General features: G+C 44.4%; 2 protein-coding genes across 3 annotated transcripts in view; one reads left to right on the top strand and one right to left on the bottom strand.

Moving 5' to 3' along the window:
* The window catches only part of LOC111836461 (sodium/potassium-transporting ATPase subunit alpha-1), a 173,562-nt gene that overhangs the window by 33,347 nt on the left and 116,085 nt on the right, over positions 1-24,130 (top strand). The window lies entirely within an intron of this gene.
* On the bottom strand, positions 5,876-23,510 carry LOC111836463 (calcipressin-1-like). Of its 2 annotated transcripts, none has more exons than XM_023797746.2 (4): positions 22,995-23,510; positions 14,999-15,172; positions 8,309-8,372; positions 5,876-8,224 (listed from the first exon to the last, which is right to left on the bottom strand). In XM_023797746.2, the coding sequence occupies exons 1-4, from the start codon at positions 23,112-23,114 to the stop codon at positions 8,055-8,057; spliced, it is 528 nt and encodes a 175-aa protein (XP_023653514.1). In that variant the 5' UTR covers positions 23,115-23,510; the 3' UTR covers positions 5,876-8,054. The 2 variants fall into 2 exon arrangements, with proteins under 2 accessions (XP_023653514.1, XP_023653513.1); XM_023797745.2 differs by having other exon boundaries at positions 8,309-8,468; positions 22,995-23,443.

The following is a 24,130-nucleotide window of genomic DNA, read 5'->3' as shown; positions in this document are numbered from 1 at the left end:
GGCTCTTCCGTGCTCTTGGGGGGCTGCGAACGCCTTGAGTCTCCTGGGCCTGTCTCCGCCGGCCTCTGGTTCTTGTGGGGTGTGGTTGCGGCCCCCCACCCTCGCTATCAAGTGCATTCCATGGAGAAATTCACACGCACCCAACACACGCATACGTGTTCAAACACCTCCCCCAAACAGATGAACACACATGTAAATACACCTCCACGCTCCCTTCCTAGCACACGCAATAATTTTGTATGTCTGTATATCTGTTTTATTTTCTTTATTTCTGGTTGTGTCTTTGTATTTATCCTTTTTTGGTTGTATTTCAAGTGCGTTTTTTTTTTCTTTTCTTGCCTTATGTGCTTTTTACGTTACTCCTGTCTTTCTTAGCCTCTCTGTCCCACTGTTGTCTCCGCCTTTGTTCTTTTTTTTTCTCTCTCTCTCTTTCCTTCCTTCTGTTTAATCTCTCTCCCTACCCCTTTTCTTCACTCATTTTCCTAATCTATCACTTCCTTCCAGGCAGCACGGCAACTGGAATATTTTACATGTATTAAATAAAATTCAATAAATATACGAATAAAAAGAAATTGACCAACATGAAGGGCCTATACAGAGTTTATAGAGCCCCTCATGGTAAAGCAAATATGTCTGACACAGCAGTGCATTCAGACCATTATTCTGCTTGCGAAAGCTGCCGGACAGGACACATAAAAAAGAAAAAAAAAAAAAAACAGCGGTATCCAAGAATTCTCTGAAGAGATACAGTACCAAAGGAGTCCAGTCATCGTCTCACCTCAGTCGATAGACAGCCATACAGCAAGACAGGGAGCACCAGGACTCTAAAGACTTGTACCTTCATCCTTTTGCAATGACATTGGGAGCGCCACACACCCCTTTCCAGAGACCTCATGACCCCCAATGGTCTTCCAATCTGTCTGCTGACTTCATAGTGTGACGCCCGGCTCGTCCGATCCTCGTGTGTGCCACGCCCCCCTCGTTACCTCGTGTTAATTCCTGATTGTGTGCACCTGTTTCCTGTGAATCCTGGCTTTTCTTGTGTATTTAGTCCGTGTCTGTGTCAGTATCCCTAGATCTGTCATTAGCGTTAGTCTCCGTGTTGTCCTGTATGCCCTTAATAAACCCGTTTCTTGGACTTTCGACTACCTGCCTTGTCATTCCCCGCGTCCTGCCAGCTTGTCCCCTGCCCGCACGCAGCACCTAATTTAGTATAAGAAGGGGGGAAAACCCAGTACTGACCGGAGCTCAGCCGTGGGATAAAGCGCGCATTGCCCGGCACTTTCTCGGAACTCACGTGTTGGTCTCCTGCCAGGACTGAAAAGGGCTCCCCGGGCCATGTGTGAAGGTGGGTGATGAGGGCACGTCTGAGTGTAAATAGCTTTGCAACTGCTTATGCCTTTCATTGGCTTGCTGAATCTTGTTGGTTCCTGACCAACAAGATTGACATTATGGAGTGGCCAGCCCAATCCCTGGACCTTAATCCAATAGAAAACTTGTGGGGTGACATCAAAAATGCTGTTTCTGAGGCAAAACCAAGAAATGTAGTCCAATCATCCTGGACTGGAATACCTGTTCACATGTGTCAGAAGTTGGTTGACTCCATACAACACAGATGTGTAGCAGTTCTCAGAAACAGTGGTTATACAACTAAATATTAGTTCAATGATTCAAAGGAAAGCAAAATCTTACAGTTCATACAGTGAATCTTTGAGAAGAATGAGGACACTGCTATTTTTTTGAACAGCCTAATATTCCTGTTCCTTCACTTTCTGTAAAGGAATAACACAAATGTGATGAATTTCTCTTCTTGTTTTGATTTGGAATAGAATTTGTAGTGTTCCCAATGCATTTGCTTGTATGGAAATAAGAACTATTATAAGGATTTTCAGCTTTATTCACTTTTTTAGACACACTGCTATTATTCTGAGCACAACTGTATTTTCGTATCTTTGCCTCTACTATTATTAGCTATAATATATATACAGTATATATACTATTTCATACCCATTGTAGTACGAGGTTATTTTGCATTGCTTTCGATATGATAGCTTAGTATTGATGTAAATGCGAGATTATTTTGTATAAAGTGTTTTTGAGTGAACCTAAGCGTGCCTGTTTGTTCCTTCGAGAGCCCTATATCCCTCTCACCTCCATTTTAATACATGTGTGGAGTTTGCATGTTCTCCCTGTGTCATTATGAGGTTTCCTCCAAGTACTCCAGTTTCCCCCCCGCAGTCCAAAAACATGCTGAGGCTAATAGGGGTTGCCAAATTGCCCATGTGCATGTGCATCCTGTGATGTGTTGGTGTCCCATCCTGGGTTGTTCCCTGCCTTGCACCTATAGCCTCCAGGATAGGCTCTGGACCCCCCCATGAACAAGATAAGCCATTTGAGAAAGTGGATGGCACAAATAATGTTTTGTGATGCCAGGATGAAGGATATGGGAGTGGGTATGGTTATAAAGCAACAGGTCTTATTTAAACTCAATAGAACAACAGCTAGAAATAAATACAATCTCAGGGGAACATAATTGGGAGGAACAGGGGAAGGCAGGGCACAGGCAACACAAGGGTACAATATCAATGACAGGAATGGGGAACATAGGACTGAGAAGCACTTTTAAACAAGACTGACAGGGGAGCAAATGAGAGGCAAGTCACAAGAGCAGCAACAAGAGGTAAGATGATTAACAGGCGTGGCTTATTATTATTTTAATAAAATGACCTTTATGATTTCTAAAACAGTTCACTTCATTATAATACATGTTTTCCTTTAAAGTCACTACATAATTATGGGAGTAGTTCAAATGATCACAGACCAAAAAAGGTGGTTTTACACTATGCAAAGTTTCCACGGCATGCCACAGCAGCATAAGCACCTGAAGAGAAAAAGCACACTACCCATGCCCCCATGCAGTGAAACCCCTTCTCTGCCCCTGGCTCATCCTGCCCCTGTTAAGCCTCTTTGCCTGTGATCGAAAGGTCGACAACTCGAGCCCTGCCTCGGCACATCTGCAGATCATTGAGCAAGACCCTTAACCCCCTAGCTCCCCGGGTGCTGCTGTGGGTCACAATGCTTAGTGCTAACCACTTGAACACAAACATAATATGTTATAAGGGAGAGTTCCATGCCCCTGTAATCTATTGCTAATTTACTCTGCTGACTTTAATAATTTTCCCAAAGAACGTAATACATTTGTACAGAAATGGCATAACATTAGAAGGAGGCACCATTGTAGTAATGGAAATTAAGCAGATGGTTGCATGGTCAAGTCCTTGTTTTTATTAAACTGTGGGGATGGGGAAGAAATTAGTACATGACTTGCTATGTATATAATAGTTAGAAATTGAATGCTTTGGCTTTAACAAATCAAAGTAACACAGGAAACAGATGTTCAGTGAATGTTTTAGGGACAGATATTTCTGTCATATTGGTTTAAGTTTTTTTTCCACAAACATTGATACTCACCAATGGATTATCCATGCACCCTTGCCATACAAACATATGTTTATCAAAGGGTTCAGACTTTCCACAATGGGCACCCTCACCCCGGCAGCTGCTCCAGTGTAGTCGGGTTACTGAGCACCACCGAGTCCTTGTGGGTTAGCGCTAGGAAGGGTGGCACCTGCGGGCGGCTCCAGTCACGCGCAATGTACTGGTGGTATGGGTCGTGGGAGCCCTCCACTTTCCGGGAGCGGATGTAGCTGAGCATGATGCCGAAGGTGAAGAAGCTGAAGAGACAGACCATAAACACCAGGTAGATCATGCCCTGGCCCTGGTCCCAGCCGTGACCCTGGTCAGGTCCATGACTAACTTCCTGTGGGGGTGAAGGCCCCCATGTGCTGTTCAGACAATGAAGCACATAGGAGGCCAGCAAGGAGGGCAGCTTGGTGAAGTTTCCCAAGCTTATTCTCATCTGCACTTCGTGAGCTTCCCTCTGCTCTGAAAATGCACATGTGCATATTTATACTAACATTTTTCTCAGGTATATTCCTTCACAGTTTTTGTATACAAAGGATAAAGTGGAACTTTTATTATTTTGTCAGTTAAAAATTAATTTGTAATTTTGTCACCTGGTTCCAGCTGAGACACAGAGCAAAGACATTGTCGACTGCCATTGCAATCAGTCAAATAGCAACGTATAATTATCAAATGCTTTTTCAAATTTCACGTAATATGAAGCCCACCTATGTATTTCCTAATTTCTGACACATAAATTAAATAACATACCTGTCTTTAGAACAGTAAGCTGCAAGTGGACATCGGTGGTGAGAATGAGAATGATGAAGGTCCTGTGTACCAGTGGATGTCAGGCCACAGACACCCTATTCATGAAATAAATTTGGGGGAAATAGACAGCCAGCCTCTAATTTGGCCAGCCCCTTACAGACAGGGGCATGTATGGACGAATCTCTATAACACAACCCCAACCAAAGGACACACCTATCAACAGAATCCCTCCCACATTACAGCCACATGACCACTCACACCATCACTCTCAAGGTCAAGTTGAGTCCAGCATCCTCAGAGTTTAATGAGTCTGAGATGATAAGGCAAGGTGACCCTGTTCTGCCAGCTGGAATGAGGGTTAAGGTTGACCAATCAATGATACATTACCCCACACGTCCACATTACATTTTGGTTGGCACATTTGTGATGTTGCCCTTCACATATTCTTGAACAGATAGGGGATTCTGTGCTTCACTAGAACCAGCTTCAAAATCTAGGATGATGATATGTGAAATGGATTCATTCTTAAATGAGTTAAAGATGGTCAGCGAGATGTTTTGGTGCTTTGTCTCTCATAGGTCACAGATCAGTGATTCCTATGAGGAAATGGAAGAGCTACTATACAGAGTAGTGCTGACAGCCTAATCCCTGTCTAAGGATCAGATACAGGCAGTAGTGTGAACAGACTGGATTTGGCAAGAGTAAGTATAAGCCCATGCTCACAATGGCCATGTTGATGGGGGGCACAGAGGCCAACAAAATTTATTTAGTCACAGTAGGAAGGAACATAGTCACCTTCCAAAGTCCTTCAGCCAGAATCCAACCATGTGCTTGGAATGTTGAGGGTGGGGATGGTGGTACAGCCAGTCTGATGAAATTTTAAGGACGATTTTGTAAGGCTTCCATTAAAACCTTCCGGTGCCCCTACTGCACTTATGCTGCAAAATAATCAGCTGTTGAATCTAAACCTACAAGGATATTCACCATATGATACTTTAAAAACATTACCGTATTTTCCGCACTATAAGGCGCACTAAAAAGCCTTTGATTTTCTTAAAAAATAACAGTGCGCCTTATAATCCAGTGCGCTTTAAACGTGGATTAATTTCTGTTGTGCATACTGAACTCGAAGCGATTTGAATGTTTTAGTATTGAAAAGTAAGTGTATTGTGTAGTGCTTCACGTGTTATAAATGAACAATTTCAAGAGTTATTATGAATACGCTGACTTTTGATTTAGCGGTATAGGACCGTATTATAAGTGTTCAATTTTGAGTTATTGTTAATAGGCTGACTTTCGATTTAGACTCTTGTTTTTTTACATGTTAAAGAGTAGTGAAGACGCTCATAAACGTTTGAACAATGTTGACAGTCATTGTGAACACGTAATGTAAAATTCATTTTCGTTGACTGGCTTATCTGACTGTTTTGTTTTGCTTAAAGCGCCTTAAAGTCCGGTGCGCCTTGTATGTGGAAAAAGTTTGAAAATAGACCACTGATTGACGGTGCGCCTTATAATGCAGTGCGCGTTATAGTGCGGAAAATACGGTACATTAAAACCACCGATTGCACTTTAGCTCCTGAGTTAATCTATATCCACACATAAAATAAATAGTGCTTGTTTAAAACAGTCTGATGTCAGGTAGGGTAATCACAAGTCTTTTTAATACACAGCTCAGAGCAGTCAGAAATGAAACACACATTGAAATAGGGGTAACAGATTGATATGGATTCCATACTGGATAGCAGAGTGCCAAAGTGGTGAAGAAAAAAAAAAAAAGGTCCACAAAATTCCGGATCAGAAACTAGAAGATGGCAGCATAGCAGACATCTCAGATACACAGGAACGCTCTCCATTTACAGCAAAACTCCCAAGGGCTCGTAGCATCATATCGCTATACTCTGCCATAACATGAGGTTACTTGACCACAATTTAATTGCTTATAAACTGCTTTTATCCAAAGCATTTCAACTCATGCAGTGAGGTACTGGAGCACCTAACTCAAGGGTACAGCAGCATTTATACTCCTAATGTTGCTAGACGGCCATTCTACCTGCTACACTGTAACATTTGGTTGGACAATCAGCATCAGTGGGAAGTTTCAGATGCCTTCTTTTCAAAAGCACTGTTCAAAAAAATTACCGGTATTTAGTTTTCTCAGTAATGAACTAGGGATGTTGGAGAGCTTTTAATGTAAGGTTAATAAAATACTATGAACTACGATTATGAAAGCTGCTGGAACTAGCCAACCAAACCTACTTCCATAGGTTTTCAAGGCAATTTACACAGAAAAGACAAGCAGACAAAAGACCTACAATAGAAGACATTAAAAATAGGTCAAAGGTCACAGATTGAGGGCAGGGCAGAATTAAATAGAATTTTATTGATCCCAGGGGGAAATTCTGCCCCAACTTCAGTATTCACTGGGTAGACAAACTGCTCACTTTTCCTGGTTGTGTGGAAGGGTCATGTCACATAAGAACATAAGAACATAAGAACATAAGAACTATACAAACGAGAGGAGGCCATTCGGCCCATCGAGCTCGCTTGGGGAGAACTTAACTAATAGCTCAGAGTTGTTAAAATCTTATCTAGCTCTGATTTAAAGGAACCCAAGGATTCAGCTTGCACTACGTTATCAGGAAGACTATTCCATACTCTGACTACACGCTGTGTAAAGAAGTGCTTCCTTAAATCCAGTTTGAAATGTTCTCCCGCTAATTTCCACCTATGGCCACGAGTTCTTGTATTTGAACTAATGCTGAAGTAACTATTCGGTTGAACAGCATCCAAACCTGTTAGAATCTTATAGACCTGGATCATGTCCCCCCTCAGTCTCCTTTGCTTGAGGCTGAACAGATTTAGCTCAACTAACCTTTCCTCGTATGACATTCCACACATGGCAGAGCAGAGCATAAAGAGAAAGCACCTCATCCACACAGCAGAGGGCAATGTGGTGTGTGCTCACTGATATCTCTGATAGCTGAGAACACAGTGGCTTGCTGCCAGTTAGCAGCAGGACGGAGGGGGGCAGCATGAAGTGAAGAAGGGAACAAACGGCATAATCAGCTAACAGTCAGAGAGAAGCGCATGGGCCTTGGCACATGAAATCATCCCACTGTAATGCCCTACAGTCGGGCCACACTGTCAAACTGCCAATACACGGAGAGAACAGCCCCTCTGGCTGAATGTGAGACTGAGTCTGGAATAACAATGGAGCCCTTTGGGAATAAACCTTCTAGCATAGCTTTCAATGAAGACTGAAGATTCAAATCAATGCTAATGCTATAAATATTTAAAATCCAAATTATCTTTATTTGTTTTAATTAAAATGGTCTAACTTCTCTTCTAATCTCGGGATGCTACACACACATATACTCAATTACATACACAGAGCAACACAGCCTGAGCCAAATGAAGAGGAAAAACTGCATGTAATGCTGAAACACTAGGCTGGTGCAGAGTCTTTTTGTCCCGTGTCAAAAGTATCCAAGCCTACAAACACCAAGGTTTTCTCCATGCACAAAATTTGGGGCTGAACCTTCCCCTGGCACAAACTATGGCCACGTACAGTCCATAATATTCCTACAGCAGGCATGCAAAAGCTGAAAGATAAAAGAAAAAATGAAAAATAAAACCCATCCTCTCTTCTCGCCTCTCTGGGATTCAGGACAAATAAACCCCAGTGAAGATGATATTGACATTTCTGTCTCAGCTGGACCTTTAAGCTCAGACATCCTCTAGTGGCGGCAGTGCTGAGAAACTGCATGCTTACATGCTCCCCACCTCCCCGCTGGCAGAGATAATAGTGCAGTGTGCCCTCAATGTAGTGGGGGGGCATAGTCCGGCCGTCGGGTCTGAACAATTTTGGGTCGGACACGCTGGCCCCTCTTGTCATCTTCGGCCCCAGAGCCGTCCTGCTCACTCTCGCAGACATGCACCACTACACTGGGTGTTGTGGGTGTGCCCGTGTGCAGCTCATACTTCTCTCCTGTAAGGAGCAGATGCACTGTTAGTACTGTAAGTGCATAGGCGGGGTGGTGTTTCAATGCTGCTCGCACGCATACTCACATACCGGGGCCGAGCTTGGAGATGGCACACAGCAAGTCGTAGTTGATGACAGGTGTGGCGTCCTGTACCTGTTCCCAGCCCACAGGGGGCGACGCAGGAGGGGAAATGAGGAATTGCTTATCTGGCTTGGGGGGCTCCAGGCGGGGACCCCCAATGTGTACAGACTTTGTGGGATAGAAAGAGAGGAAGAGATTTAAATAATTTAAATCTGACACCCCCCCCCCCTTCACCATTCCTCAACACTAGCAAGAATATGGACCTCATATGTACACATAACTCAGGTGGAATATATATTCAGTGACAAAAAAAAGTTAAGCACACAGAAGTAATGGCCCAATTTGGATGTAATTTGGTACATGTGCAGACCAGCAATGAATATGTAAATGATTCGATTTGCAAGGAGCTGGCACGTCTAGTCACCAGACACAGAGGATGCCTCGTAGATGCATTAGACAGCATTACCAGCACTTGCCAGAGTTTGATAAGGGTCCCATCATGGGTTTGCATGAGGCCGGGTGGTCGTGTCGTGCAATTGCCCAGCATATGGGGCATGCAGATGTCATAGTCACCCGATGTTGGAACCAATGGGCATGTGAGGGTACCCACACACATTGTGAAGGTTCCGGTCGCCCAAGACAGACCACACCAAGGAAGGATCGTCATATTGTGTGCCAAGCATTGCAGTACCCCAAGACATCTGCGCCTGCCATCCGTACACTGGTTTTGGACACTCTACAACACCCTGTGTCATCCCGTGCCATTTCTCGATGAGGGGAGAGGACAAATCCTGCCAATGTTTCGGAGAGACACACCAGCATTACTCCTTGTATGGTGTGGGAAGCCATAGGGTATGACTTCAGGTCATCTCTGGTAGTGATTCGGGGGATCCTGATGGCACAATGCTACGACAGTGATATCCTGCGTCCGCATGTCTTACCCCTCCTGAGACAGCACCCTGGTACAGTCTTTCAACAAGAAAACACCCGTGTACACATGGAACATGTGTCTATGGACTGCCTGCGTCATGTTGAGGTCCTCCCGTGGCCAGCCAGGTCCCCCAATCTTTCCCCAATTGAACATGTTTGGGAGGAGCTAGGATGTCAACTCAGTGCCAATCTGCAGGATCTTGAGGTCCAGTTACAACAGCTGTGGGCCAACTTGCCACAGGAGATGATACAATAGCTGTACAACTCCCTTCCGCACTGTATCACTGCATGTATTCAGGCCCGGGGCAGTGGCACACCCTACTGACATGGGACCAGCAGTGGGTATAATTATTGCAATACAGTCACATGACTTTTCATCACATACCGATTCATTTAATTTCCACAACTCCATCTGGGTGCTTAACTTTCTTTGTCACTGTGTATTTAAAGACAGCTTTGTGTTAGAGTATGACTGTGTTCCTTTCAGCTAAGTCAGATATGGGCAGCTGGTGGCCACATTTAGCCCCCTCCACTCTTTTTTCCAGCCTGCTCGCTGTGCACAAATATGAAATGTATGTAGGTATTTACAAAAGAATGAAATAAACACAATTTCAAATACATACTATCGTGTGATGTTGCCTGACCACTAGGAGGAGCTAGAAACAGTTACTGGGAGAAATGTAAAACACAAGGGGTAAAGCTATGGTCTCACTGTCTGGTGATGCACAGCTCCCCAACAGCTGCTGTTAATGTTTCACTGTGGCACAGTTTTCCAAAGTTGACTGCCATCCAAACCTTACTGATCAAATACCCATGTCTGTTTTCAGTGCTTCTTTCCATTTTCTGTTGTGCATTCTATTATTTGCATTTTAAAATCTCTTGGTTAGAGATTGGTAGGCTTGGGCAGTATTATGGTAGCAAAATTAGATACTGCCCAAGCCTACTTAGATGGCTCATGCGCTTTATGTAGTTCATGTTGTGCTTATTCTTTCTCCCTTGTGTGCATTTTACATAATTCTGCAGTATGCACTGTTTTGGCAGTATTTTCAAACAATTTGTTGATTTCTTGCTAACATATAGTGTGCCTATGTATTTGAGTTATTCGATGCACTTGATTCTGCACCCTAACCACATAAAGCTGTAGGGTTCAGTTATAAACATACTATATTATAAAATAAATAAATACAATAAAAAATGGCTGCAGTACAATTTTATATTGCCTGCATGTGTTGGGCCAACCCCTCCTGGAGCCGACACCTTATCGTGGTGGAGGGGTTTGCGTGTTCCTGTGATCCCAGGAGCTAAGTTGCACACAGCCCGAACAAGGCACGTGGGTCCACCTTCCAATGGGCTCACCACCCGTAGGAGGGGCCATAGGGGTCGGGTGCATTGTGAGCTGGGCAGTGGCCAAAGGCGGGGACCTTGGCGGTCCGATCCTCGGCTGCAAAAGCTAGCTCTTGGGACATGGAATGTCACCTCTCTGATGGGGAAGGAGCCTGAGCTGGTGCGCGAGGTTGTGAAATTCCGGCTAGATATAGTCGGGCTCACCTCGACGCACGGCTTGGGCTCTGGAACCAGTCTCCTTGAAGGGGGTTGGACCTTTTATCCACTCTGGAGTTGCCTGCGGGGAGAGGCGCCGAGCGGGGGTGGGCATACTTATTGCCCCCTGGCTGGGCGCCTGTACATTGGGGTTTACCGCGGTGGACAAGAGGGTAGCCTCCCTTCGCCTTCGGGTGGGGGGACGGGTTCTGACTGTTGTTTGCGCTTATGCGCCGAGCGGCAGTTCAGAGTACCCACCCTTTTTAGAGTCTCTGGAAGGGGTGTTGGAGAGCATTCCTTCTGGGGACTCTCTTGTTCTGCTAGGGGACTTCAATGCTCACGTGGGCAATGACAGTGAGACCTGGAGTGGCGTGATTGGGAGGAACGGCCCCCCCGATCTGAACCCGAGTGGTGTTCTGTTGTTGGACTTCTGTGCTCGCCACGGATTGTCCATAATGAACACCATGTTCAGGCATAAGGGTGTTCATATGTGCACTTGGCACCAGGACACCCTAGGCCGCAGTTCGATGATCGACTTTGTAGTCGTGTCGTCGGACTTGCGGCCGCATGTCTTGGACACTCGGGTGAAGAGAGGGGCGGAGCTGTCAACTGATCACTACCTGGTGGTGGGTTGGCTCCGCTGGTGGGGGAGGAAGCCGGCCAGGCCTGGCAGGCCCAAGCGTATAGTGAGGGTCTGCTGGGAACGTCTGGCTGAATCCCCTGTCAGGAGGAGTTTCAACTCCTACCTCCGGCAGAACTTTTCCCATGTCCCGGGGGAGGCGGGGGACATTGAGTCCGAATGGGCCATGTTCCGTGCCTCCATTGTGGAGGCGGCTGACCGGAGCTGTGGCCGTAAGGTAGTCGGTGCCTGTCGCGGCGGCAATCCGCGAACCCGCTGGTGGACACCAGTGGTGAGGGATGCCGTCAAGCTGAAGAAGGAGTCCTATCGGGCCTATTTAGCCTGTGGGACTCCAGAGGCAGCTGACGGGTACCGGCAGGCCAAGCGGGATGCGGCTTCGGCGGTCGCTGAGGCAAAAACTCGGGTTTGGGAGGAGTTTGGTGAGGCCATGGAAAACGACTTCCGGACGGCTTCGAGGCGATTCTGGTCCACCATCCGGCGGCTCCGGGTGGGAAAGCGGTGCAACATCAACACTGTTTATGGTGGGGATGGGGTGCTGCTGACCTCAACCCGGGACGTTTTGGGTCGGTGGAAGGAATACTTCGAAGACCTCCTCAATCCCACCGACACGCCTTCCGATGTGGAAGCAGAGTATGGGGACTTGGGTGTGGACTCCCCTATCTCGGGGGCGGAGGTCGCTGAGGTGGTTAAAAAGCTCCTCGGTGGCCGAGCCCCGGGGGTGGATGAGATCCGCCCAGAGTTCCTGAAGGCTCTGGATGCTGTAGGGCTGTCTTGGTTGACACGCATCTGCAGCATCGCGTGGACATCGGGGGCAGTGCCTCTGGACTGGCAGACCGGGGTGGTGGTCCCCCTCTTCAAGAAGGGGGACCAGAGGGTGTGCTCCAACTATAGGGGGATCACACTCCTCAGCCTCCCTGGTAAGGTCTATTCAGGGGTTCTGGAGAGGAGGGTCCGCCGGATTGTCGAACCTCGGATTCAAGAGGAGCAGTGTGGTTTTCGCCCCGGCCGTGGAACAGTGGACCAGCTCTATACTCTCCGCAGGGTTCTGGAGGGTTCATGGGAGTTTGCCCAACCAGTCTACATGTGTTTTGTGGACTTGGAGAAGGCATTCGACCGTGTCCCTCGGGCAGTCCTGTGGGGGGTGCTCCGGGAGTATGGGGTGCCGGGCTTCCTTTTAAGGGCTGTTCGGTCCCTGTATGACCGGTGCCAGAGTCTGGTCCGCATGAGCGGCAATAAGTCGGACTTATTTCCGGTGAGGGTTGGACTCCGTCAGGGCTGTCCTTTGTCACCGATTCTGTTCATAACTTTTATGGACAGAATTTCTAGGCGCAGCCAGGGCGTTGAGGGGGTCCGGTTTGGTGACCTCAGGATTAAGTCTCTGCTTTTTGCAGATGATGTGGTCCTGTTGGCTTCATCAGACCGTGACCTTCGGCTCTCGCTGGGACAGTTCGCAGCCGAGTGTGAAGCGGCTGGGATGAGAATCAGCACCTCCAAATCCGAGACCATGGTCCTCAGCCGGAAAAGGGTAGAATGCTCTCTCCGGGTCGGGGATGGGATCCTTCCCCAAGTGGAGGAGTTTAAGTATCTCGGGGTCTTGTTCACGAGTAGGGGGACGATGGAGCGGGAGGTCGACAGGCGGATCGGTGCGGCGTCCGCAGTGATGCGGGCGCTGCATCGGTCTGTCATGGTGAAGAAGGAGCTGAGCCAAAAGGCGAAGCTCTCGATTTACCAGTCGATCTACGTTCCTACCCTCACCTATGGTCACGAGCTGTGGGTAGTGACCGAAAGAACGAGATCGCGAGTGCAAGCGGCCGAAATGAGTTTCCTCCGCAGGGTGGCTGGGCTCTCCCTTAGAGATAGGGTGAGGAGCTCGGTCATTCGGGAGGGACTCAGAGTAGAGCCGCTGCTCCTCCGCATTGAGAGGAGTCAGATGAGGTGGCTCGGGCATCTGATTAGGATGCCTCCTGGGCGCCTCCCTGGTGAGGTCTTCCGGGCATGTCCCACTGGGAGGAGGCCCCGGGGAAGGCCCAGGACATGCTGGAGGGACTATGTCTCTTGGCTGGCCTGGGAACGCCTCGGGATTCCCCCAGAGGAGCTGGATGAAGTGGCCGGGGAGAGGGAAGTCTGGGTTTCCCTGCTGAGACTGCTGCCCCCGCGACCCGACCTCGGATAAGCGGGAGAAAATGGATGGATGGATGGTGTTGGGCCAATACCAGAGTAACTAATCACTCAACAAACCTGACTGGACACATCACAGCTGTTAATAAATTTTATGGCCTAAATGAAGAGTAAAGATGCCCATCCCTGCTATAAGTCATCTGATGAAATATTTTTATAAAATTGTCAAAACTTTTCCCTCGGGGAGTCCTGTGGGGAGCGCTCTGGGGGTATGGGGTGCCGGACTGCCTTATAAGGGCTGTTCGGTCCCTGTACAACCGGTGTCAGAGCTTGGTCCGCATTGCCGGCAGTAAGTCGGACTCGTTCCCGGTGAGGGTTGGACTCCGCCAGGGCTGCCCTTTATCATGATGTGGTTCTGTTGGCCTCATCAGACCGTGACCTTCGGCTCTCACTGGAACAGTTCGCAGCTGAGTGTGAAGCAGCTGGAATGAAAATCAGCACCTCCAAATCCGAGACCATGGTCCTCAGCCACAAAAGGGTGGAGTGCTCTCTCTGGATCGGGGTCCTTCCCCAAGTGGAGGAGTTTAAGTATCTCGGGGTCTTTTTCACGAGGGAAGAATGGAGTGGGAGATTGACAGGCGGATCAGTGCGGCATCAGCAGTGATGTGGGTGCTGCATTGGTCTGTCATGGTGAAGAAAGAGCTGAGCCAAAAGGCAAAGCTCTCGATTTACCAATCGATCTACGTTCCTACCCTCACCTATGGTCACGAGCTGTGGGTAGTGACCGAAAGAACAAGATCGTGAGTGCAAGCAGCTAAAATGAGTTTTCTCCGCAGAGTGGCTGGGCTCTCCCTTAGAGATAGGGTAAAGAGCACTGTCATTCGGGAGGGACTCAGAGTAGAGGCGCTGCTCCTCCGCATTGAGAGGAGCCAGATGAGGTGGCTTGGGTATCTGCTGCTTAGGATGCCTCCTGGACGCCTCCCTGGTGAGGTGTTCGGGCATGTCCCACTGGGAAGACCCAGGACATGCTGGAGGGACTATGTCTCTCGGCTGGCCTGGGAACGCCTTCCTCCCCCAGAGGAGCTGGAAGAAGTGGCCAGGGAGAGGGAAGTCTGGGTTTCCCTGCTGAGACTGCTGCCCCTGCGACCTGACCTCGGATAAGTGGAAGTTAATGGATGGATGTCAAAGCTTTTTTTTTTTTCTTTCTTTAAAATCAAAATGTTTTTGTCACAAAGTGCAGGAATCAGCAGTGTGTAGGGATTTCTATAGTATCCCATGAGCCACTTGGTTATGTAAGAAATGGTACCCTTTGGTGCTCTAGAAAATTCCTGCAGAAGTAGGGATACTACTAATCATGTTTCTACTCTGTGGATCAGCCCTGATACAGCTTAAGGTGAGCTTCAGTGTTCAGTGTGTTGCCGTTTAGAAAGACCGGAAAAGTCCAGGAACTTCAGGGGGTGTCAAATGTTACCTGGGCAAAATAAAGCCGCATCTCCTTCCCGTTGAATTCACTCTTGTGGAGCCTAGCACGGACCTGGGCTGCCAATAGTGCATCGCTGAACCTGATCTGCACACGCCGGAAACTCCTGAAGAACTGGAACGTGACGTCACTGTCGAAGGATCGGAACAAGGCCTCAAAGCTGGCCTGCAGATGGAGGGAGCACATAAGTGAAATCCATCCATCCATCCATCCATCCATTTCTCAGTTAAGCAAATGCATCCAGAAAATGCAATAAATTGAGATTAGGGCTGCCATGATCAGTATAGTGCTGAAAAGCCAGCATCCATTATCTAAAGCCCTATAATGACATACAGTATGTTGTTGGCAAAATAAAATTTACTTTAATTAATTAATTAATTTATATTAATTATTTGATTTTCTGGAGGAAAATTAATCATTTAGATTAATCGGCCAATTGGTAAATAAGTCGATAGATTAATCCAGGGGTGTCAAACTGCAGTCAAGGAGGGCCGGAGCCCTGTGTAGCTTAGTTCTTTCCTTGTTCCACCACAAATGATTCAGCTCAAGAGCTGTGCGGTAATTAGCACAAGGAGTTGAATCAGATGTGTTAAATGAGGGGAAACCCAAAAATGTGCAGGGCTCCGGCCCACCAGGACTGGAGTTTGACACCCGTAGATTAATCCAAAGAAAAATTGTGGTTAGTGGCAGCCCTAGATGAGATCCTTCAATTTAACTGCACAATTCACCCGAATACAAACCAAAACTGTCCAATGCCTCAGATTACATTAGATATGATTCTCAACCTCTGGACTAATACCTGCAGTGACCAGAACCAGAGTAAAAAGAGAATAAGAAATTTACAAACAAGAGGAGGCCATTCCGCCTATCAAGCTCGTCTGGGGAGAACTTAACTAATAGCTCAGAGTTCTTAAAATCTTATCTAGCTCTGATTTAAAGGAACCCAAGGATTCAGCTTGCACTACGTTATCAGGAAGACTATTCCATACTCTGACTACACGCTGTGTAAAGAAGTGCTTCCTTAAATCCAGTTTGAAATGTTCTCCTGCTAATTTCCACCTATGTCCACGAGTTCTTGTATTTGAACTAATGCTGAAGTAACTATTCGGTTGAACAGCATCCAAACCTGTTAGAATCTTATAGACCTGGATCATGTCCCCCCTCAGTCTCCTTTGCTTGAGGCTGAACAGATTTAGCTCAAATAACCTTTCCTCGTATGACATTCCTCTAAGACCAGGAATCATTCTTGTGGCCCTACGCTGCACCTTTTCTAAGGCCGCTATGTCCTTTTTAAGATATGGTGACCAAACCTGCACACAATATTCTAGGTGAGGTCTCACCAAGGAATTGTATAACCTTAGCATTACCTCCCTTGACTTAAACTCCACACACCTGGAGATATACCCCAACATCCTATTGGCCTTTTTTATTGCTTCCCCGCACTGGCGAGAATGAGACATGGAAGCATCAACATACACACCAAGGTCTTTCTCATAATCAGCTACCTTTATTTCAGTAGGTCCCATAAAATACCTGTACTTTATATTTCTGCTCCCTACATGGAGTACCTTACATTTGTCTATGTTAAATTTCATCTGCCAGGTGTCAGCCCAGTCACTAATTAAATTAAGATCCCGCTGTAGCTGCTGAGCCGCTAGTTCAGTATCTGCTACACCACCCACCTTGGTGTCATCTGCAAATTTCACCAGATGATTTTTCAGGCGTTTGACGCGTCATGACTCGTTGAACGGCCAAAAAATCGGCAGTGCATCTGTAAATGTATGAGGGGCTTTAGGCTAGGTTCACAGTTCCCTGTAACAGTGGAACACGACACAATGGAAAGCGGTGCCGCACCTTTCCTGTGCATTACATCCCATATAGTGACGCATACAGTCAATGAAAAGCATGCTTCATGGTTACTTGATATGTTCGTTTTGTGGTAACATTATGCACTGCATGCATTGGGCTTTATTCTTACAGCAGAGAAGTAGTTCATTATGACTGTTTGTGAATTGGGACATTTCAACTTACTTTTTTAATTCCCATTTAAATTTAGTAGGAGTCGGAGTCGGTTAACTTTTTGCCGACTCCGACTCCAGGTACCCAAAATTGTCTCCGACTCCTCGACTCCGACTCCACAGCCCTGCTTGTTCCTGTGTTTGTTCTGCTAATCTATGCATCCAACTACAGACCTCCCTTACATCCTCCACCTCAATGTGATTGACAGAGCACACTTATTTTGAAAAGAGGCATTATGAAATAAAAAGTTGGTATGGAAAACCGTCATTTAGAAATACAACAAGGTGAAAAGCAGAAATTTAGTGTGAAATATAGTTTGAATCATTTCAATAATCACATTTTCATTATGTGAAATTATATTTAATAATAATGACTGTCTAATAAAAATAACAATGTTATTACAAAATACAATTCAAAGATTACACACAGAAGAATAACATTATTATTCTCTATAGTGGGGATGTAACTTATAGTAGCAGCTACTTCTCCTACACCACTGGTTAGAGACACTGTTTTTGTTGACATTTGGGACTGGTCAGGCTTTTATAAACAGGATGGTCTCCATCCTAATTGAAGGGGATCATTTATGTTATCCCAAAACAAACATTTTAGCTGACGCCTGGGTGATTCCCTCAGTCAGCTGTCAGCCTTGCAATCTTAAATTGAAGGCTGATTATTTTTTCACCTTTAGCTCATGTCTGGCTATGACCCAGGTGATCCATGACATGGTATCCCCTAAATCTAGCGACTATGCAAAAACAGAGCTGAGTGAGCCTAGAAAGAATTGATTAAATATTATTAGACCAAGACTTAGACCTAAACTTTCCACTGGGAGCTCCTGTGCAGATATCTTCTCAGTTGGACTGATATTAAGTTTAAATGAGCCACAACATAACTATAAAATGTTCATTATTGAATGTTAGCTCTGTAGCAAACAAATCACTTCTTGTCAATGACGTGGTGCTTGACACTAGTGCAAACCTGTGTTTTCCAATACAAAACTGGTTCAGACCCACAGACACTAGTCCTCTGGTTGAAACCTGACCTGAAAGGTTTAGTTTTGTAGAGAAACCAAGTGGCTCTGGGCATGGAGGAGGCCTGGCAGCTATTTTTCTCTCACTGTTAAAAGTTGGACACAAAATTATAAAAGATTTTACGATATTTATAGCAACGCAAATTCTAATTCTGACCCGCCCATCTATATTCTTACAGTATACAGACCACCTGCACCACACACTTCATTTCTGACTGAATTGGGGTAACTTCTTACTGACTTAGTTATTAAGTTAGTTAACATTAAAATACATGGTGATTTTATATAGAGACTAATGTTTTCAGCAAAAGTTTCCTGTCCCTCCTGGACCTTTGTGATTCAGCCACCCTCTTTAACTATGGCAGAGAAGATTATGCTGACACATCACCTAAACAATAGTATTTCCCTATGATTTATTAATACAGTAAGAAATGTAAACTTCATGTCTAGCACAGATGTCAATGAAGGCACACATGACTTCAGTAGAGTGGTTAGTCTGGTTCTGGATGAAGTTGCACCTTTGAAAAATAAAGTTGTTAAAACCTCCAGATTATCTCCCCTCGGGAGCACGTTAACACTGTCCTTTTAAGAATCGCGTGAACTTTACTGTTCACCTGATGACCTCTTCGCCACTCTAGAGCTACAATATTTTATTTATTGGACCTGGTTTCCATTTACAATACAAATACAATACAAAATTATTCAGCTAATAAGCTGGCTAGTTGTTTCACTGCTGGTACCGTTAAAACTATATCAATTATAGACTGAATTCCAATATAGTTTTGTCTAATATCACCAGTGCCAGCAGTGCCACACTATTTTGTAAGGCCAATATAGTTTTGTCTAATATTGCCGGTGCCAGCAGTACCGCACTATTTTGTAAGGCATGCACTGGCCAATCATGTAGCAATTCTCTCATAAATATTAATGAGACATCTCCTACCACCCTGCAAAAAGGAAATTTGCTGCCTGCACACGAGGCAACATGGCAGTGTCTACCAGCAGAGCTCTGGAGCCTCTGGAGAAATACGCAACAAAAAATGCTCGCACGCGGTCTTCCAAAGTTTGGGAATACTTCAGTCTAGAGGTGGGCGATAAATCGTTTTTATCGATTAATTCGAATTTACAGGTCAGGACGATGTGTTTTTATGAAAATCAATTTTATTACTTATTTTACACGCGAGCACCAAAAGTGAAACTAATGCAATGCACTGTTCTTCACAGGTAAATTAGCGCGGCGCACCCAAACACTGTAGTGGATTCACAAACAACATGGCAATGGTTCGGTTTTGCGCCGTTGGACACAGACCAAACAAGTCCTCCTTGCAAAGTCTGATTAAAAACTGTTGCAACCAAAGGAGACAGCACAACAAGTTTATTCCAGCACCTAAAGCAGAAGCACACATCGGAGTGGGAGAAGTGCAGCTCCCAGCGAAATGAAAATACCCGCAGCACCAGCACAACATCCAAAGTTAAGCAAGCAACTGTCCCTGACACGTTTTCGAACTGTGTGCCATATGATAAGAATGGGGCACGGTGGAAGGCGATAAACGCTGTCGCGATGTATATTGCAAAAGACATGGTACCCATACATACTGTGAAAAAGCCAGCATTCATTAACATGCTAAAAGTTTTTACAAGCTTCTAAAAGTGTTTACAATGGCATGGTCTGCCATCTCACTTACAAGCATCTTTTTTGGCTTGTGAGATTGCACTTTAACTCTAAAGTAAAAAAATATATAAATAAAATAAAGTTAAAACTTGTTTTGAACCATTTATTTGTCATCTGTAGTTTGAATTTGAGTAGGGGAGGGGAAAATCGATTAAAATCGAAAATTGGATTTATTGTGAAAAAAATCAGATTTTATTTTTAGGCCATATCGCCCAGCTCTACTTCAGTCATGACACCTTTTCTGTACCTCTACTGTAGCTGACGTTAATGACGCTGTTGGAAAATCCCATTAAACAAAGCGCACACAATTGTGCAAGACAACATTATGAAAAAAACAATGGATTATTTAGGAGTTGCTAGCTTGGGCCGTTTTGTCCGGTGACCCTGAAAGCCCAAAGCATGTCAATATTAACACAATGCAAAAATATTAACAAAATGAAAAAAACATTAAGGTGCAAAAAAATAACGTTAGAAAAGGCTAATTTATTATTTAAATGTGTTGTATTCCCTTATTGTGTTGCTCCACCGGAAGTGCTCCATGCCACAGGGGGCAGTATTCGACCCGCTGATCAAGATTGTGCAGTATTCAGCTACATGGACCTGGGGGCTGGGTGGTATATTGATATATTTTCAAAATTAGATACAGAATGACACAGTACTGTTTATATCAGTTTATCATGCATTAAAATCAGGGCTCCATTAAAGATTTTGAATAAAGGCCAGAAGTATTTGTCCCTGGCTATAAGCAACGTGAAAGCTTCAGTTGTGATGTTGCACAGAGTCCCAGAATCACAGCTATGATCAAGCCATGGTGCATTTCCCAAAAACTCCCATTATCAATTTACTTAGCTGGACTCATTCAGTTGTATGGGCAAGCAAACGTTGTTAACACTGTACCTGAATAGATCCCCTGATTCACGGGGAATTTGAAGGGGAATAATCATTGTTATGTCTCACATGTGGCAAGATCTGTTTTTTGTTCATTTTAGCTATGTATGACTATGTTTACATGTGATAACCCGATTAAATTTTTTATGTAACCCAATTGCAATGCTAATCACGTAGACGATGTAATCCTGTTATTAAAAAGTAAACACCATGATCAGATTATCGCAGTCATAATCAGCTGACACACACACAAAATGGATCTCCCTTACTTTGACTTGAAACTGCATGTTCCTCCTCTGTATGTTGAGTAGAGCTGAGCGATACATATCAAAAACTGTATCAGTATTTTTAAGCAGAATAGCAATGCATTTTATTTTCTGTTAAGTGCCTTAAATGTAGTTTTGAATAAAAACCACAGGTGAGATATAACAGTTTTATTGAAACAATGTGTGGACTTCGTTCCTTGTTTGCAAATATACAACAACTACCCTATATAGACATTTTCTTCGTTCAGAACATAAGTCTCCAAAATAAAGACAAAAATCAAAGCATGCCTAATCTGCTGCACAGGTTAAATAAAGCTGTCATGACACACAAAAGCAATTCACTCAGCTATGTCCACCAGCAGACTCATTTTTGTCCTTATATGACACTGCTCTCAAAGCATAAGGTGGAGGTTTTTTTCTGTTCACACCTAAAACCCACTTAACACGTGGGTAAGTGCTTTTTGAAATTGTAGTCCGTCGACACTAATCAGCTACCGTAGATATCAGTGTCAGAGGCATTATTTCGAAATTTGAATACTGCCCCTCCCCCCAGTTTTGAAAAATGCAACATAGGATACGACACATGAAAAACACATTTAAACATTAAATTTGATCATTTTTATTAATGCTGAGGTGCTTTGTGCACTCACTACAGCTTATGATATATGAGGGGTGCTATCACAATGAAGAGTGACCCTGTTGCCATCCATCCAGTGGGAGAAAAAGTGTAGAATTTTGGAAGGCACTCAAATTTAACTACAAAATGCCTCAAAAATGCTTAAAATAAGATGTACAAATGAGGTGGAACAGTACGTTATGTATGTTTCTAGTAGTCTAATTAAAGATTTTTAGGCAGACTTTTTCATTTGTATTTACTTGTTAAAAAGTATTAATTATATTGTATATATAAATTAAAAACTAAACGAAAAAAAACTAAAAAGATCTTGTATCAGAATCTGAATTGGGATTGTATTGGATCTGAAATTATATGGATCGGCCCATTCCAAGGTTATTTGAGCTAAATCTGTTCAGCCTCAAGCAAAGGAGACTGAGGGGGGACATGATCCAGGTCTATAAGATTCTAACAGGTTTGGATGCTGTTCAACCGAATAGTTATTTCAGCATTAGTTCAAATACAAGAACTCGTGGCCATAGGTGGAAATTAGCGGGAGAACATTTCAAACTGGATTTAAGGAAGCACTTCTTTACACAGCGTGTAGTCAGAGTATGGAATAGTCTTCCTGATAACGTAGTGCAAGCTGAATCCTTGGGTTCCTTTAAATCAGAGCTAGATAAGATTTTAACAACTCTGAGCTATTTGTTAAGTTCTCCTCAAGCGAGCTCGATGGGCCGAATGGCCTCCTCTCGTTTGTATAGTTCTTATGTTCTTATGTAACACATCCATGGGCGTAAATTATCCAGAGGGGATAATTAAACCCCCGAAAAATCAAAATCAACCCCCTGGAGCCCCTTAAGTGGGTGGAGACCTCAACGTACCCCTCAAATGGTTAACCCAAAATTATGTCTTGAATATATCAAATGTTACCACTTTTATAATCAGGCTAAAAACTATTTTATTCGATTTTTATTCCTTTGATTAGCACTGTTAATCAGTATTGATGCCTTTTATGTTACTTTTATTTTTTTTGTCTTTTACTTGTAGTTTTTTACTTTCCCATTACTGGCTTTTCTTTTATGTAAATCACTTTGAATGACGTGTGTTTCAAAACGTATTATAAAAACAAATGTCTTGCCTGTGCACGTTTAATTACAGCCTTGCTGTGCAAGTATATGTGTGTGTGTACACACAAACACATATATATGTATATATGTATACATATATATATATAAAATGCATGCTTATACACACACACACCCACATATATATATATATATATATATATATATATATATATATATATATATATATATATATATGTGTGTGTATGTGTGTGTGTGTGTGTGTGTGTGTGTGTGTGTGTGTACACACTCACACACACACACACACACACACACACACACACACACTTGAACGTGTTATGGCGGCGTAGCATTCCTGTATTCTCTCGAAAAGCTGACACCGAGTATTCCGGTGCCCGTGTTACTCACCTTCACCAGCGGATCACCGAAAACGTCCTCGGCCACTTTACATGCGATGAGCGCATCGGGCAGATCGGTAAAGTGCACGTCCACAGTAGCCTCTTTCCCCACCTTATCCGGGTGCTCCATGGTACCGACGGGAAAACACTGGCCCAGAAACGTGTATTTAGAAAGACATCGTGGTTTATGTTAAGTCTGCTCTTAAAGACAGGACAGAAAACAAAAAGGAGCCCTTTTTAACTTTTCTGCTAAGTGCCTCCCCTACAACTTCTGCATTAAAAATCCGGAGGCAGTACCTTGTTATGAAACAAAAATACAAAGGGAAAGTAGGTAACGTCTGTTAAATTAAGGGAGATGACGTTCCCGTTGGCCTCGGAGGTACTACTGTAGCTGAGAGCAGCTTCCTGTTTCCGTCTCGAGTGCAGCTGTCCAGCCCATGCCGAGAACCTCCACCATCTGTACATACCGATATGAAATACAAGTTTTTTTTAATCAGTGTACTGTAATTTTAAGTCATATAAAATGCCGGAGAGGTCCTTTAAACATCGACGAATTTCACGCTGTTGTATTGCAGTGTATATCTGCCCCCTTACGGTGAAATTTGAAATGGGTCATAAGAATTAACTCATACGAAATGCTGTTGTAAAATCTGTTGTGTTTTTTTTTTCAATCCAGGTAAATGTAATAACTTACTTAATAGAATTCCTGGCTGCAACTGTAGACAAAAGAGGAATTTTATGAAATACAAAGTCATTTATTCATTAATATTATTATTTTATTGATCCCCATGGAGAAATTCTCTTTACGCCTCCCCCAACTTGTTCTCTATGAGAGCAAGCTGGCTGTGAAGGGCAGCTACCTATAGCAGCGTATTGGAAGCTGGGGTTTGAGGGTCTTGCTTAAGGACACACAGACATGCCGAGGCCAGGCTCAAAATGGCAACCTTCCAATCACAGGCACAGAGACTTAGTCCACTGAGCGACATACTGCCCCCAACAGACAACCAAATAGTAACAACAAACAAGAAACGTTACAACAAACTAGTAAAAAGCTAGTGGTTTTCTCCCTTACAAGGCTAAAGAAGAAAGACATACAATATGACACTAATACATTTGCATTTATATTTATATTAACTTTTTCCAAAG

This window comes from Paramormyrops kingsleyae, chromosome 16 (genome assembly GCF_048594095.1).
Source record: "Paramormyrops kingsleyae isolate MSU_618 chromosome 16, PKINGS_0.4, whole genome shotgun sequence".
In the NCBI taxonomy this organism is placed as follows: Eukaryota; Metazoa; Chordata; class Actinopteri; order Osteoglossiformes; family Mormyridae; genus Paramormyrops; species Paramormyrops kingsleyae.
The sequence above is the reverse complement of the archived record's forward strand: the minus strand, read 5'-3'. Positions and strand labels throughout refer to the sequence as shown.

Excerpts from the sequence above, each read along its gene's own strand:
- LOC111836463 (XM_023797745.2), bottom strand. The coding sequence starts at position 23,114 with ATGGAGCACCCGGATAAGGTGGGGAAAGAGGCTACTGTGGACGTGCAC. Across the intron at positions 15,173-22,994 it reads TCGGTGATCCGCTGGTGAAG|GCCAGCTTTGAGGCCTTGTT; the intron begins GTGAGTAACACG and ends CTCCATCTGCAG. Across the intron at positions 8,469-14,998 it reads TGCGGCTTTATTTTGCCCAG|TCTGTACACATTGGGGGTCC; the intron begins GTAACATTTGAC and ends TATCCCACAAAG.